Source organism: Chenopodium quinoa, unplaced genomic scaffold (genome assembly GCF_001683475.1).
Source record: "Chenopodium quinoa cultivar QQ74 unplaced genomic scaffold, ASM168347v1, whole genome shotgun sequence".
Taxonomy (NCBI): domain Eukaryota; kingdom Viridiplantae; phylum Streptophyta; class Magnoliopsida; order Caryophyllales; family Amaranthaceae; genus Chenopodium; species Chenopodium quinoa.
This window is the reverse complement of record NW_018744315.1, coordinates 30,296-46,139: the sequence shown is the minus strand read 5'-3', so window position 1 is coordinate 46,139 and position 15,844 is coordinate 30,296. Positions and strand designations below refer to the sequence as shown.

At 35.6% G+C, this 15,844-nt stretch overlaps 2 protein-coding genes across 2 annotated transcripts; both read right to left on the bottom strand.

Moving 5' to 3' along the window:
* Positions 1-2,154: 2,154 nt before the first annotated feature.
* Positions 2,155-6,120, bottom strand: LOC110696223 (protein SAWADEE HOMEODOMAIN HOMOLOG 1-like). The gene is made up of 5 exons (XM_021873500.1): positions 5,472-6,120; positions 3,114-3,199; positions 2,958-3,003; positions 2,688-2,855; positions 2,155-2,217 (listed from the first exon to the last, which is right to left on the bottom strand). The coding sequence occupies exons 1-5, from the start codon at positions 5,526-5,528 to the stop codon at positions 2,155-2,157; spliced, it is 420 nt and encodes a 139-aa protein (XP_021729192.1). The 5' UTR covers positions 5,529-6,120.
* Positions 6,121-8,885: 2,765 nt separating this feature from the next.
* LOC110696233 (receptor protein kinase TMK1-like) lies at positions 8,886-14,623 on the bottom strand. Its single transcript, XM_021873513.1, has 3 exons — positions 14,141-14,623; positions 11,344-13,668; positions 8,886-9,909 (listed from the first exon to the last, which is right to left on the bottom strand). The coding sequence occupies exons 2-3, from the start codon at positions 13,646-13,648 to the stop codon at positions 9,380-9,382; spliced, it is 2,835 nt and encodes a 944-aa protein (XP_021729205.1). The 5' UTR covers positions 13,649-13,668; positions 14,141-14,623; the 3' UTR covers positions 8,886-9,379.
* Between the last annotated feature and the right edge of the window lie 1,221 nt (positions 14,624-15,844).

Sequence of the window (15,844 nt, the reverse complement as noted above, 5' to 3'; positions counted from 1 at the left end):
GGAAGGATACCACACTAGAAATGCTGGGCCCTACAGTTTAGATGTATAGTAACATCTTCCAAATAGATATGGACTTGGTGGCAAAGTTATGAAGGCTATTATCTCCAAATTTTATTATATTTCAGAAGAATCATAACAAAAGACTTACAGATCCATCATGTTTATATTATTTTGTTAACCTTGCTAGAAGTGCCGTCCATTATTTTCCCAAATTGCTCCATTCAAGTTGATAGGCAACTGACAGGACCAGAAGGGGTGGGGGAAGGAGGGATGAAGCTGAACGAGAGTGATCACTGTGAAAATTTATTGGGAGAAGTTAAAGAGGATGGAAGGCATCTAATCACATAGTACAAAAGATCACCATTGTGAATTAATCAACAATACCATGTAAACACGCAAACTCGTCTTTTCTTCACCACTCTCCCTTCTTTTTTTGCTTGAGAGAGGGAAGCTTGGGGTGGAAGGGACTAATGTCTTTGTTCCATCTAGGCATCTATCGTAAAAGAAAATTTGCGCCCTTTTTAATGGAGAGGAATTGGAAGGAAAAGAAGTAATCAATTCCCATATTTAATTGCAAAATATACATGGGATTTGATAGAAAAGGAAGGGTAAGGGAAAGCTTCTTCATAAAATTTTTACATTCCTCTCTTCCCAAATTGAAGGAATATGGAAAGAGAAAATTAAAAAGATGTCTAATAATCTCCCACTTAATCCTTTCACTTCCTTCCATTAAACTGAACTTTGGGAATAGATTTATTAAGTTTTCCTTTGATATTGAACCAAACAAAGCGTTGGAACTTACAGTTTCACCAGAGCTGAGAAATCTGTGGGAGAGGAATCTCTCAACATCATACCTGCATAGAAAAGTACAAGTAAATATGGAAAGGTTGCAACAAGAGCACATAACTAGGAACTAAATGAATCCAAAATCTCAAAATGACTTTTTGTTCAACCCCCCATCCAACCTAGAAATTTTTTGGTCAAAGAATCCACGCTAAATTTTTTTTTACAGCAGAAAGAGATTGGAACTTGAAACAAGCAAAGAGTTCCACCAACTCAATGTTTCAGATAAAGCAATATAAAAAGGCTCAAGGCGCACCAAGGCGTTTCAGAGTTCCCTGTGCCTAAGGCGTGCCTCATTAAAGTAAGCGCATATAATAAACAATAAAATATTTCTGAAAAATTTTTTTTTTGTGCGCCTTAAGCTGAGCCTAAGCACGCCTAGCTGCGCCTCATTAAAATCGCCTTGCCTAGACCACAAAAGGTGCATGACCCCTAACGCCTTGCGCCTCAGAGCCTAGGCTGAGGCACGCCTTTTCAAACACTGAGATAAAGTGCAAGCGGAGACCAAAAATTCACGGCATAAACAAGTCAGAATCCTCAGGGCACAATATTATAAACACAGCTAATGACAAGAAAAATTCCCCAGTCAAGCATGAACAGTTATCTTCTTTACCAACTCTGTTACTTTCAACCATAAAATCTATAGCACAGTCAATTAATTTCCAAGAAAAAAATAACTCCATGGAGTCAGCAATTATACTTGGGTATTCTGGATCAAGGTGTGATAAGATCCAGTGCTTCTGATTTCAGAGTCAGTAAGTGATGACAGTCATGACACCATAGCTTCAAGGTTCAAGGCCATTGAGGCTTTCCAGATATCATTTTCCATAAAAGTCAATTGCCGAGTACATATGACATTGAATAATTAAGAGCGTGACCTCTTAAAAGAAGAAAAAATTGAACTTCGTGTAACATACGAACTACACCATGTATGGCCTTTGATATTTAAACTTACCACGCTCCGTCTCTTGATCTAGCCTCAAACTCTAACTCTGATAAATCTGGTAACTTTTCCCCTGCTTTAAACAAAGACAGCAGGAGTTAGGCAACAAAAGATTTCAATTCAGGTTGTTGTATCAAAAGAGTAACCTAGACATTTTACAAGTGAAACGAATTTTCTAAAGCTATTATTTATGCTAAAAGAAGTGATGATTATCTAAAGGTGCCTAAAAGATTCAAGGACAAAAGGCAGACAAAAATTTTGATATTTTTAAAGGGGAATTTCTGATATATGAGGCAGACAAAATTTTTGATATATGAGGCAGCCTAACACAAGACTGCACAATCAAAACAGCTCTGTAGAACTGACGATTATATCTGCACCTGAGAGTAACAAGTTCTAAGATACCTGGAATTTACAGAAGATGCCTCTTTCTTCACAGCCAAAGAATAAACAGATATGGAACCAGCTTGAAATGGGAGCAAAAAAGTAAAAGATGAAGAGATCACAATAATACATCCTAATCAGTCTCAAGTACATTCTTAGTTCCCGATAAGAAGGCATTGTCAGATGGTATATATAATCACTGAAACATAAGTCTCAATATTATCTAACCCAGGTCAAATTCTCAATACCCCACTAAGAGGCCACAAATACTTTCATAAGTATAAAATTGACTTTGCCCCTAGATGGGTATGTCCCTATAGAAGTTATTGACCTTTTCTCTCTGAAAACTAGTAAAAACAAATAATCGCAGAAATAAAGATATGATATTTAGTCCCTGCTAAACGAAAAATATGATAGCAGATTGACTAGGAGCAAGCTCCATTTAATCCAACTGTCTAGGAATTCATCATATGCAGCTTATGAATTCATCTAAACTCCAGATTAACAAAATATATACCTTTAGGCACTGGTTGGATTCATTAGTCTTCTTCAGGTCAGAAGCATCCGGACGAGCAGCCACATTTTTAGACACATCAGGTGAAGGAGAAATTTCTTTTTGATTGATAGATGGTGGAGCTGCTTTAACTGGACTTGTTTTCTGCCTATTTTGGAACCAACTTTGCACCTAAGAGACACATGAAGCAGTGAGACTTACACATAAATTACAAAAGAGTGTCAAGGAACATATGAGAAAGAAAGTTATAAGATTGTGGGAAAAAAAAAGCACCTCATCCCACTTTACAACAGGTTTCCCAGCCCTCCCAGCAGATCGACTGCATACATACAAGTTCTTTTGAGGTCTAGAGTCAAAGCATGCAAATCTTCCAAGCTACTTAAAAATGTTGCAAAAAAAGTAGGGCGTTGAATTACTTGCAAAATTTACCTAATTCCCTTTGCAACTTTCACACAAAAGTCCCGGTTGACTGACAATTCTCCATATTCTGTAAACAAGCATTCCAGCTTCTCAATCTGTCAATAGATATTAAAGGATTAAACCAATTTCAAAACTCCCTCTATAATACAACAGAAGAGGAGCATTAATTTTCTTGCTCACACAACAGTCGGAACAGGCTTAAATTTGATAAAGATAAACAGAAAGGGGAGGGGGTGGGGGGGGGGGTTTGGGGTGACAGGAGAATCAGATAAAGGTCAGGAAAAAACAATTCTTCATAAGTTAGAAATTCTGCATTAATATATTTCCGTGCAGAACCTGACCCCCTAAAAATGACATGAGGGAACCTGTAGATCAATTATGTGATAGTGCAAATGATTCCCTTTACAGTCCTTCCTTACTACAAAAAAAATAAATAATAAAGTACGTACTTGTACCACAACAACAGCAATATCAGAGCCTTAACCCCAATGACAGGATTGGCTACATGAATCAAAGAAAACATCTCTTGTAGTGATATATGCTCCTATAAGCCCAAATTCCTAGATATCACCATCCAAGTCAACTTTGTTCTTCTTTGGCTTCTTTCTAGATCTCGTGCTCTCAACTCTCTACTTTCCTTATTAGTATTTCTTCTAGCCTCCGTCTTATTCCCAAACCAACACAATCAATTTCCTCTTATGTTATTCTCACGTCCTCAAAATATCTCCATTACTAATATAATCCTTAAGGCGTTCCCACACATCCATCTCAAGTTCTCAACAGACACATCTATGCTAACCAATTGCTACTCTCCATTTGACTCGCATCTAGGTCAATAGCTCGATTTATCCATAGAACTGGTCTCAGATACCTTTTTAAAAAAAAAACCTTCTTTTTGGTAATTCCTTAACATCCAATGTTTACTACACCGTCACTTGACTCCCTGTTAGTAATAAAAAAGGTAAGTGCGTGTAGCAAGTGCAACAGGAAGCAAACTCATAACTTAAGGGTTCTCCCTGCACGGGCTAAAGGCTCACAAACTCTGTTACTAACCTAAACCCATAAATTTGATACAATAAATATAACTTGAAACATTCAATAACATCACTCAGGAGGTCATTAACATGAATCTTAATACACATGCTAGCACATTCATAGGTAAATCATTCATAAGTTTTGTATAGCCTTAAAGTGCAAACTCAACCATTGAAACAGAAAACTGACATACAAAATTCAGTACACATTATTCACTCATGTACTCCTACTTCCAATTGAGGCTTGACTAAGGTAGAGGCATACAAGCAGTCTTCACAATTGCATGACTGCCTAAAGCATATCATCCATGATTAAGGATAGTAGGTAAATCAATTTAGTCCAGCCTAAAGCACCTAATTCATCTCCAAAAGATATTCTAGAAACATTATCAAACTAAAATAACCCACTAACAAGTCCATAATGAACAGTAAAGTGTTATAGTTGATCTCTGGGCAATTAATACACAACCATACACCAAATGCCCAAAAACATGTCATCCCCTCCCCGAACAACCATCTAAAAAGAGCCAGCATGTCTTACAATTGAAGGGTCTTACACATTTTCTATGACATTTTCCTTTTTTTGGTAAGGAGAAAAATTCCTACTAAACCAACACCTCTCAGTCCAACAACATAGGTCAACGCTTGAGTGAGGGGGAGAAAGGAAAGGAAATCCATAACTCCCAAGCACAAAATGATTAGATGCTAGGGCTTGAACTTGTGACGTGAATCCCTCACCATCTCCACTAAGCTTGTTTGGTTCTTTCTACTTTGTATGACATTAGAATGGGAAATCATACACTATATGGATTCAAGAGAAATGAAAGTCTATGTTTAATACAAATTCAAACTTCCTATGACATTGAAACAAGCTTCATATACTATAAAGATTCAATTTTCCATACCCAATAAAAATTCCAAAGCTAACAAAAAGTGGAATGAATATTCTAATAAAAGTTCAATAGAACCATGAAGTAGTAAATTCAAGAAACCTCCAACTGAAAATGGTGACTTTTTATAATTGGTGACACATTACAGCACAAAAATTAGGCAATGCATACATAGAAAAACAGCATTTTAGATATAAAATTCTTGAATTAAACCATAGAATTCAACATACGAACACAAAAATTGACTAAACAGATTAACCCTAAGACATCTAATAAAAAAACCCAGAAAAACACTAAGCAAAACAGCACTGCCCATTACCCACCTCCCAAAAAAATTGGGAATTCACTGTAAATTCATAGCAATACAAAAATTAACGAAATTTCATCAAAACCCAAATAAAGTTTCATAAAAACAAAAATACCCAGACAAAAAAAATACTTACTTCGGTATCTGTGAAGCCAGAAAAGACCTTTCTTTCTCTGGGACGAAGACGATCCATGGAAAATAAACACTCAACAGAAAATACCAAAACCCTACTTCTTTTTTTTTGGGTCTTTCCAATTTTGAATTAAAGCGCCAGTTTGCAGTCTCTGGTGTTTAAAGCGGGTTTCATGGAGTTAGCATGGAAATTCAACTTCCATGTTTGATGGAAAATGTAAAATGAGAAAGACAAATTATGGATTTTCACATAATTTTATATTTTTATGAGTACGAATGTTCGATGCGGTACATGTTGTTAGAGTTGATCATCAATGGTCCATTAGTCCGGCCCGAAAATTATGCAGGCTTGGCCAGAAAAATTAGGCCTATATTTTATAGGAATAGTATGAGTAATCGAGTATAAGAAAATATTGGAATGTAAATAGGTGATAAACTTGATCCTTGTAATAATAATTGGGAAAAAACTGAAACCTAACCCTTCAAAATTGATTCTCAAATCCAGATTAGCTTAAAGGGTGAAGCGGGTGGAATACCAAAAAAAAAAAAAAAAAGTGACATACTTGTAATGAAATTGCAGAACGATTTTACCTTAGAATCACTTTAGATGTTACTAGTTTTATCTCAAAATATTACTCTCTCTGCTTCAAATAAGTTGACATGTTGTGACTTTTGACATTATTCATAAACCTTACTATGACTAACATTTGTGAGTTATATATATATGAAACAAATATAGACATGTGTTAGATCCATTTAACGTGTACTTAATTAAAATTAAAATTAAACTTTTTAAATATATTTACAATAGTATAATTAAAGATATTTTCAATTAAATATACACAAACTATTGGGTGCGTCCATCCGCACCCAAGTGTTTGTGCGTTCGAAGACCCGAAGACGACAATGACGATGAAGATGACGATGGCGACAATGGTGGATGACGACGATGATGATTGACGATTTAAACCCTAGATCAGGTTTGTGTTTGGGCTGTGATTTTGGTTGTGGTTTGCGATTGGCGGTGGTTTGCGATCTATGGTGGCCGGTGGTTTGCAATATGCAGCTGGTAGTTGCGGTGGAAGGTGGGTGGTTGTTGGTGGCTGGGTAGTTGCAGTGTATGCGGAGGTGTGGAAATTGATGCGAGACTGGTGCAAGGTTGGTGGTTGCGGTCCTGCGCTGCTCTGTTCTGGGTTGAAGGATGGAGTAGGGGTTGCAGCATGGTTGTGTGAGTTTGGCCGTTTAGGGGTGGTGTTGTGGTTAAGACCGAGGGAGTGCGTGAGTTTGAATTTATTTGGCTGATACATTTGTGTTATTGGCTTATTTTGGGTTGTTGGCTTATAGGTCTTATACATTTTGGGTTCTTGGCTGATACATAATTCATATCAGCCATTAATATGTACATATCAACCAATTGATATTTCATATCAGTCAACATTCAAGACATATTAGACATTTATAAATACGTATCAGCCAACAAAAGGAACCTATCAGCCAACAAAAGATACATATCAGCCAACAAGAGATATGTATCAGCCAACAAACGCTACTTATCAGCCAACAGAAAGAACATATCAGCCAACAAAAGGATGAAATCAGCAAAGAAAAGCAACATGTAAGCCAACAAAATAAACATATCAGCTAACAAAATGAAACATATAAGCCAACAATTAAAATATACATATCAGCCAACAAAATAAATATATCAGCCAACTAAATAATATATAAGTCAAATGATGTTTGATCAGCCAACAAAAGGGAAAAAAAAAAAACATATCAGTCAACAAAAAGAATATATTAGCCAACACAAAAATCATATCAGTCAACACATGAAACATATCAGCCAACGATTGAAATGTATCAGCCAAACCTCCCGCACCAAACAGTTCGTGTGTCCGTACACATGCAATACCTTCTCTTAAATATACATTGACAAATGTGATAGAAGTAATGTGTCAACTACTTGTAACGAAGGAAGTACAATTTTGACAACATGGACTCCCTCGCTTGTGTATATATACATGTTTAGGTCAAAGTATAATCCGACTTGTTATTAGTGGATTTTGACATAATTATCTAGTCTGAGAGGTCAAGTCCAACCCAACCCCATGGCTCGAAATGAGCCACATTTATTTTTGTTAAACCACAAAATTTGGAGTTTAAATAAAAAGGATATGAGATAATTGAAGAAATTTTATTATGTTGAATACGAAAAATTATATTTAAATGATGACTCTAGATAAAAAAATTAATAAGGGATAAATTGGTATCCATACTTTCATGGTATCATGATATGTATTCCATATAAGGGTTGTATAATCATGGTCAATGCAAGAAAACAACACTAGCATCTCACCAATCTTGCAACGTGAGCAACCTGATTAATGCAAAGGATAAGCAAATTCATCTCTTAAAATAGTAGTAATTTGATCATAATTAATGCAAAGGATAAGCAATAACAAGACTAGGTTATTTGGATTTGATTTTAGTTGAGTTTAAGATTTTGATGTCTTCACTTAAAGTATATGTATTATGATAAGAATCATCTAATATGAAATTAAAAGTATGGTATCATTATATGAATCTTCCTTGTCTAAATCGATACCTTTGTTAGAGCATTGTTTTCATTGTGCGTCTCATGATCAGAGGAATACAGATAAAACTTAAACTTTCATGGTATCATATCGGTTTAGTCAAGGAAGATTCATATCATTTAAACTTTCATGGTATCATGATATGAATCTTCCTTGTCTAAATCGATATGATATGATTTGAAATCCTTATTTGATTGAACCCTTTTTTTCATATTTGATTTAATTGAAAGTTGATTGATTTTTTTTTTTGATGCAAATTGAACGTTGTTTGTAGTTGTACGCTAATATACACGGAGTATATAAAGAAAGTTGTATCAATTGAGATTTTGTTATCTCCGATCTCTTAATGAGGATTTTGAATTCAAATACTTCATACTTGTTTTTCATGACTTTTAATTTTAACAATAAACAAACAAAAATAAAAAGCTATGGCCTACCAATCTACTATGGTATGGTATGAATTTTTCTAATCTTGTTAGAATCAATCTAATTCTAATACGAGAGTAATAAAATAATATGGCGGAAGAATATAGTGAAGAGAACAAAGTTAGAATATCATGATAGTCCAATGAAGTAAATAACTAATCAAACTTCGCAATGTTTATCCATACCAGCTGCCAATAAAAGTTTTCTAGGAATTTCTACGTTAGTTGACTTGTTTTCATGTGGTCACGTCAAATAAACAAAGAATGTTGTATTTATTTATCATAGGATTAATAAATAAGTACAGATTCCTCGACAAAATAGCAAAAATACGTGTTCCTTGTTTTATCTAATTAAATACCATCATCATCAGCTGCAATCACCATCAATAAAGACAGACATACACAACCAAAAACCATAATCCAACACATAATTGAAGATAACAATATCTAGAAAAAAATTTATGACTATGCAAAAACATACCAATATTAATTCTATACAATACACACTCAGTTGATTCTAAATTTGGGAACTAAGTTTTACCACTCGAGGTTTTATCTGTATTCCTCTCCTGAGACGCACAATGCAAACAATGCTCTCACAAAGGGGTCTACCGCCGAGGCATCTACATACATATATTGCTCAGATTAGTTCCTCAAAACATCCTGTTCTAGAAGACAAACAATCTAATGATCCTAAATAATCACAATCAGCGCCCCTCCTAACACCACACATCAGAGAAAAGCAGGAAGCATGTCGGACAGAAACAAGTAGCTAACAGGAATCAATAGACAAGGGGAGAAGGGGAGGACGGGGGTACTTGTGACATATATCTTCAAGATCAATCCATAAGCTGCTCATGCCTCACCATATAGGAAACCAGTTCTGTTCCACCTCACCTTCCATCGGATGAGGTAAATGATTCAGCAAACCCTGATGGCCTTGTAGGTATGCTTGTTTGGGTATTGTCTCTACTTGCAAGGAAGGATGATGAAGAAGAATCGTCGAGGTTGCTATCTCCATAGGCCTGCCACTTCTTCAGGGCTTGTGGTAAGGTCATGTCAAGATCAATTCCATAAATGTCCTCGGAGTTATCTTCTGAAGGCTTCCACACATCAATGAGAGAAGAGAGGACATTTACTACATGACCCATTTCAGGTCTCTGGTATGGCTCCCTAGCACAACAGTGGCCAGCCAGCTCAGCAACAGTATTGATACTAGCAACAGTCTCCTCGTTGAGTTCAAGGGTGGGATCAATTGCTTTTTGGAAAGAGTCCTTGTTAATGTACATCCTCCGGAACCAAGTCACCAGGTGAACACTGTCCTCTGGTTGGGTTTCGTCAAGTGCCCTCCGCCCCGTAATTATCTCCATTAATATCACTCCAAAACTGAACACATCAACTTTTGTAGTTATGCGGCCCATTACTGGCAAAACAAAACACAAATCCAAGTTAGAGGAATTAGACCAACATATCAGATAACTAGCAGAGTATCATTTTACCTTTTTGTATATGCAGCTAACAAGTAATCTAACATGGTATTATAACACCTTTATGTTCATGCCAAGAGATAAAGAGAGAGACCCTTACTTATGGATGAGAATATTACTAAATTTTATTTCATAGGTAGTAACTATTTATAAAAGGGAATTAGATAATAAATATCAAGTACTCGTAGTCGAAACTATTAAATAACACAGATCACAGATGGTAGTAACTCAGAATCCCCCCCCCCCTCCCCCAACAATCTTAGTCTGCCTGTAGTCATACCCAGAAATTGCAAACCATGCTTACTAGGTAAATAGTGAAACATCCCACTAACAGCGTGTGCAAGTGTTATCCTGCTTTTAGTTTTGTTTAATAACACAAAACTGGGGAAATTGGGAATTGTTGACTTCTGAAGGAACACTTATTCGTGGGTGATACTGGTTAATATAACAGATATTATCAGCAAAATGACCAATACAGGAAGCTTGCTTCTCATTAGATAGATTAGAAGGTTAATTAAAGCACATCCTAGAATTAAATTTGTCAAGCCAGTGGATGCTTAGTTGTTATTAGGAAGCCTTAACTCTATTAGGCCTCTGGCTTTTATGGACCTTATTAAACAAGCTTATCAACAGTCAAAATTCACACATAACCCCCAACAAACTTGCACAAGCACACACACAAAGACAAACATGCTCCTCCAAGCTAAATTATTATTTTATCAGTTGACAAAGCATATCTGTTAACAGATCTTCTACTTGATTCAATTATTTAGCCAGGAAAAGAATAAGCAGTAAGCAAAACACCATGTCATAATTATTTTTTTTTAGGAAAGAGTTCCTGTTTTGTTAATATTTAGGACCAGAGTTACCTGATTTGACCCCACCCCTGCAAACCGAAATAGTGAATTCTACTAGCAAATTGGTATTTTTGGCCCAATTTAACAAATTAGGTAGCCAACCCGTACCAAATCTCATACCAGTAAATCAGGAAACATTGTTAAGGATATAGCACAGCCTTGACAAGTAAAGCATTAAGGATCGGATAGCATCTTAGTTAAATAAATTGTCCCCTTTGTCTTTGAATAATAGGCCACATTTGATTGGAGGTTATTTTGAAGAACTTTGAGTTGAAATTTCTTTACTACCCTTCACCAATCAAAGATTTATATCTTTACTATACCGATATTGTATTTCTTTGAAATTCTGAATCAAAAATATTATCATTAATGGTGGTATGATAAAGTTAAAATCTTAACTTACTAAAACTAGAAAGCGACATATCATATAGTGGTGACCATATTAACTATGCTTATCACTTTGAAGCAGACATATACAGAAGAATATCTCAATACATAAGGATTTAACTTTACCTGCATATTCAGGAGCTAGGTAACCAAACGTGCCTGCCAGCCTGGTTTCTATCGAGGTTTTCCCACCATCAGGTGCAAGACGAACAAGTCCAAAATCTGCAACTTTTGCACGCATATCATCTCCCAAAAGAATATTAGAAGGTTTAAGATCCCTATGAATGAAACTTTGATGTGCTAAACTGTGTAAATACTCAACGCCTCTGGCCACATCTACTGCAATAGTTAACCTTTGATTCCATTTAAGAGGTTCCAATTCCTCATCCTTCCAATGAAATAGGTATCTACTCAAATCACCTTGTGGCAAGTACTCATAGACAAGAAGCTTCTCATTTCCATCCAAACAGAATCCCAGGAGGGCAACCAAATGTCGATGGCGAACTTTAGTAAGAACAGCAATCTCAGACTTAAATTCTGCCAATCCTTTGTCTCCTAAAACTCCAGAATTCATCCTCTTCACTGCAATCTGGGTTCCATCAGGCAGCTCCCCTTTATAGACTGTTCCGAAGCCCCCTCTTCCCAGAACATTGTCATCACTAAAGTTGTTGGTCACATTCCTCAACACTTGAATAGAAATGACCATGTTATTAGTCTCTATGACATGGACATCACTAGTGCCACTGCTCCCCTGACTTTGGTCCTCACTCACCGCCTTGCCATTCACTCCAGACCCGGTGACTGTGATTTTGACAGCATCATCAGACCTTGAATGATTTGGATGGATCACCACAGTATTAGACTGTTGTACCCTCCCATAGAGCTTTTTCCTTCTCAAGAAACAAAATAGCATTAAACTAGCAAAAGAAACAAAGACTACACCACCAACAACTGATCCAACAACTACTCCAACTTTGGAACTTTTTCTAGAGGTTTCTCCAGGTCCACCAGAAGAGCCACCTCCAGTGGATGTGCTAGGATGATCTTTGCCAATATCAGCATTCCCACGAGCATTAACAGCAGTGTGGGCAAAAGCTGGAATATTACCATAAAGATTATTAAAAGAAACATCAAGTGTCCTGAGGTTAGGCATTTTTGTAAGTTCATCAGGTATGGTACCCGTGATATTATTATGTGAAAGTATCAATGTCTTAACCGATGTAAGAGTAGCAAATTTTGGCGAAAGAGTTCCAGTTAGACCCCTACTCGGTAAATTTATTGTTGTAATGTTATCTTGAGAGCAAGCTATCCCCCGCCAACCATTACAAGGATTATTGCCTCCCCAATCTTGGGCAATTTGAAAAGGGTATCCAAATGGTTCCATAACTGATATCAATGTATTCACACGGCTATCACAGTTCACACCAGGATCAGGCAAACAAAACCTGTTCTTGTCGGGTAAGATGTCTGCAGCTACTGAATTAGGAAATTTAGGGGTTGGTCCTTGAAGAGCATTGTTTGTCAAGTTAACCACCTTAAGGGATGACATTCTTGTCAAAGAAACAGGGACTGGACCTGTGAGGCTATTGTCCCTCAAATTCAGATCCTCTAAACCAGCCAATTTTGACAAATCTGGAATAGGACCGGTGAGGGCATTCATATTCAACCATATTTGTACCAACTGGGTCATATTCTGCAAAACATCAATTGTCCCATTAAGACTTCGACTACCATGGGAATCCAATTGCCCATTTAACCACAGGGACTGAAGCCCAAGACCCGAAAAACTCGAGGGTAAACCACCAGTCAGATTATTGTTGGACAAGCGCAAATGGATTATACCTGGGAAATTATCAGGGTTGAAAATATCAGGTATATTACCAACAACATTGGCTGACATAGCAGAAAAATTCTTCAAAGAAGAAGCATCCTTGAGCCCCTGAGGTATAGACCAAGTACTAAATGGGTTACTGTCCAGATATACTTCCTGGAGTGAAGTCAAACCGTCAAAGAAGTCATCAGGGATAGAACTAAAACTGTTGTTATGAAGATATAGCCTCTGTAGCGAGCTCAGCCCCTTAAAACTCGGTAATGGGCCTGTTACTTTGTTGTTCATCAGCTCAAGGACTTCAAGGCTTGTGAGGTTGCCTACTGCAGGGGATAAAGTGCCAGTCAACCCTAGACTTCTCAATTGTATGCGTGTGACCCGATTGCTCGAGTCACAAGCCACACCCGGCCACTTGCACGAGTCTGGAGCAGACCAATCAACATTTGTAGGGAGCTTTAGGCTCTGTTTCAAGGACTGCATTGCAGCAGAATCCAATGAGGCGGACTGTGGAGTAGTGGGCACTACAAGCAGAGACACTACGAGAACAGTCATCTGCAGAGCAACCATCCGTAGGGTTGAAGCCCTCGGATGCTCGATCGACATCTTCGTGACAATTATCACACCTACATAAATTATCAGTTTAAAAATCATCATCACCAACCTATGAATAACCAATATATAAATTATCTCAATTTTTGAGTTCTAATGGTTTCATTTCAGTTCAGTTCATTCAGAAATTGCAACCCTATATTCCAAGATCTTCAGCTTTCACAAAATCAACTAGAAACCTAAATCCAACATGCATCTATAAACAAGAATCACAATTCCATTTTAATTCAGAAATTCCCAATTCAAACAAAAACCCTAAACTACACATCTTAAACTAAAAAAAAAAAATCATTATATAATCAACAATTCCAAAACCAATCTTAAACCCAGAAATCACAACCCCACAAAAAACCCACAAACCCCAATACACCAAAACACTATAAAAAACAACCCACCATAAAATTAACTCAAAAACTCAAAATTAATCCCAGAAAAATCAAAATTCAGACAACCCAAAAATAGAAAACAAAACCCAGAAAAGCTAACCTGGAGATCAGCAGGACAAGTGTAGAACTGAGGAGAGAGAAACAGTGTCAAAGCTAAAGAAGAGAGAGAAAGAGAAACGTTAGTGTAAGAATTTCAGTATCTTGCGGCGTGTTTGGCTGAGAGTTTTTTTTTTTTGAGTTGGTAAGAATAAATGAGAAAGAGAAAGAGAAAGAGAAAGATGGTAAGAAAGTAGGAGTATAAATTTGGAAGTAAAGAAGAAGAAAATTCGGTTGAGAGATTCTTATTACCAATTGAGATTCGAAATCAATCTCCGTTGATTATGGATTAATTTGATGAAGGTGATAATGGAGGACAACAAGAAAGAGAAAATGGCGGGGTAACTGGCATTGTGTAGCACTTTCATAACATAAACTCGTATAATAAAGTCAACTTCTAGACTAAATTTTTCTTATTATATTTAGGAATGCTATTTTTTTTTTTCGGAAAATGATAGTATGAGTTGTAATAAAGAAAATACGTCTTGTTAGTATAAAATAAGGTATTTTGGTCTAATGTTATTTAATTTTAGGAAAATGTTATTTATAACCCTAAGGAGTATGTATAATAAGCTAAAAAATGAAAGTATTAATGGAATTTCATCATCAATTACACTGATTTACGCGTTATTTTATCTTACATTTTTAAATTAATACCATATAGAAAAGATATGTAATGCTTATTTATAGCCGGCTACATAAAGCATTATCGTTAATTTTATTTTATGTAACTGAATATAGCTTTTTTTTTTTCAATTATATTAGCTATTTTTTCTGTGTTACATTTAAGAATGCTTTTTTTTTTTAATCATAGTTTGAGGCATTGAGTTGTGTAATAAAGCAGATGTGCTCACTCGTATAAAATCAGGCGTCATTTTGGTCTATTTTATTTAATTTTATTTCATATATGTGATTGAATATAATTTTTTGATTAAATTTTAGCTGTACTTTTACATTAATGTTAAAGTTAAATATGGGATGTTATATATGTTTAAAGGATATTTTTCACATATGCAAGTTGTAAGATTTACGTTAATGTGCAATAAAAAATATGAAGTATATAGTAATAAATAAACAGGAATTAAAATTATTATATGGTTTGTTTTCAGTAATACGTAGTATATTGACAAGTCTAATCTGGTCCAATTTTGACATAAATAAGTTTATGTACTTTTGATATAAGTTGAAGATAATAAAATGAAATAAGGCTAATACATTTAGAAAATTTGTTTTATAAAGAATTTATCATTTTAGAATGTTATTATACATACATCAAATCGGTTTTTATTTATATAATTAAAAACAAACTTATCTTTGGACACCTAAGATTGTTTGTTCCATCACCCATGACTAAACGTCCAAGCATCTTAATCAAAGAGATTAAATTACCAAAGAAATTAATACAGTATATGTTATCACTTGATTGGTTAGTTTAATTTAGGAATTAAATTATAGATAATTTGGTGTTTGTGATGTTATTTTAAGCAATTTGTACTAAAGCTATTCAATTAGGAAACGTCTTTCGTGGGAAGTTTTTGGACTTGCATGTTCAACCCATTTCCTCTAATCATTATTATTAGGAAACATAGAGAACTATGATTCGTATTTTATTCCTTGTAATTATATGCAACTTTGTTTCCTTGTTGTGTCTTGTAGATTCTATACTTTAATTTAGCTGTAATAAAGAGTTATCTTTAGTTATGAGGTC

What these genes read in the sequence shown, in the direction of transcription:
- LOC110696233 (XM_021873513.1), bottom strand. Translation starts at nt 13,648, where the DNA reads ATGTCGATCGAGCATCCGAGGGCTTCAACCCTACGGATGGTTGCTCTG. An exon ending in CCTAGCTCCTGAATATGCAG is followed by an intron (nt 9,910 to 11,343) that starts GTAAAGTTAAAT and finishes TTGTTTTGCCAG; the next exon opens with TAATGGGCCGCATAACTACA.
- LOC110696223 (XM_021873500.1), bottom strand. Translation starts at nt 5,528, where the DNA reads ATGGATCGTCTTCGTCCCAGAGAAAGAAAGGTCTTTTCTGGCTTCACA. An exon ending in AAAGTTGCAAAGGGAATTAG is followed by an intron (nt 3,004 to 3,113) that starts GTAAATTTTGCA and finishes GTATGTATGCAG; the next exon opens with TCGATCTGCTGGGAGGGCTG. An exon ending in CTGTTGTAAAGTGGGATGAG is followed by an intron (nt 2,856 to 2,957) that starts GTGCTTTTTTTT and finishes TGTGTCTCTTAG; the next exon opens with GTGCAAAGTTGGTTCCAAAA.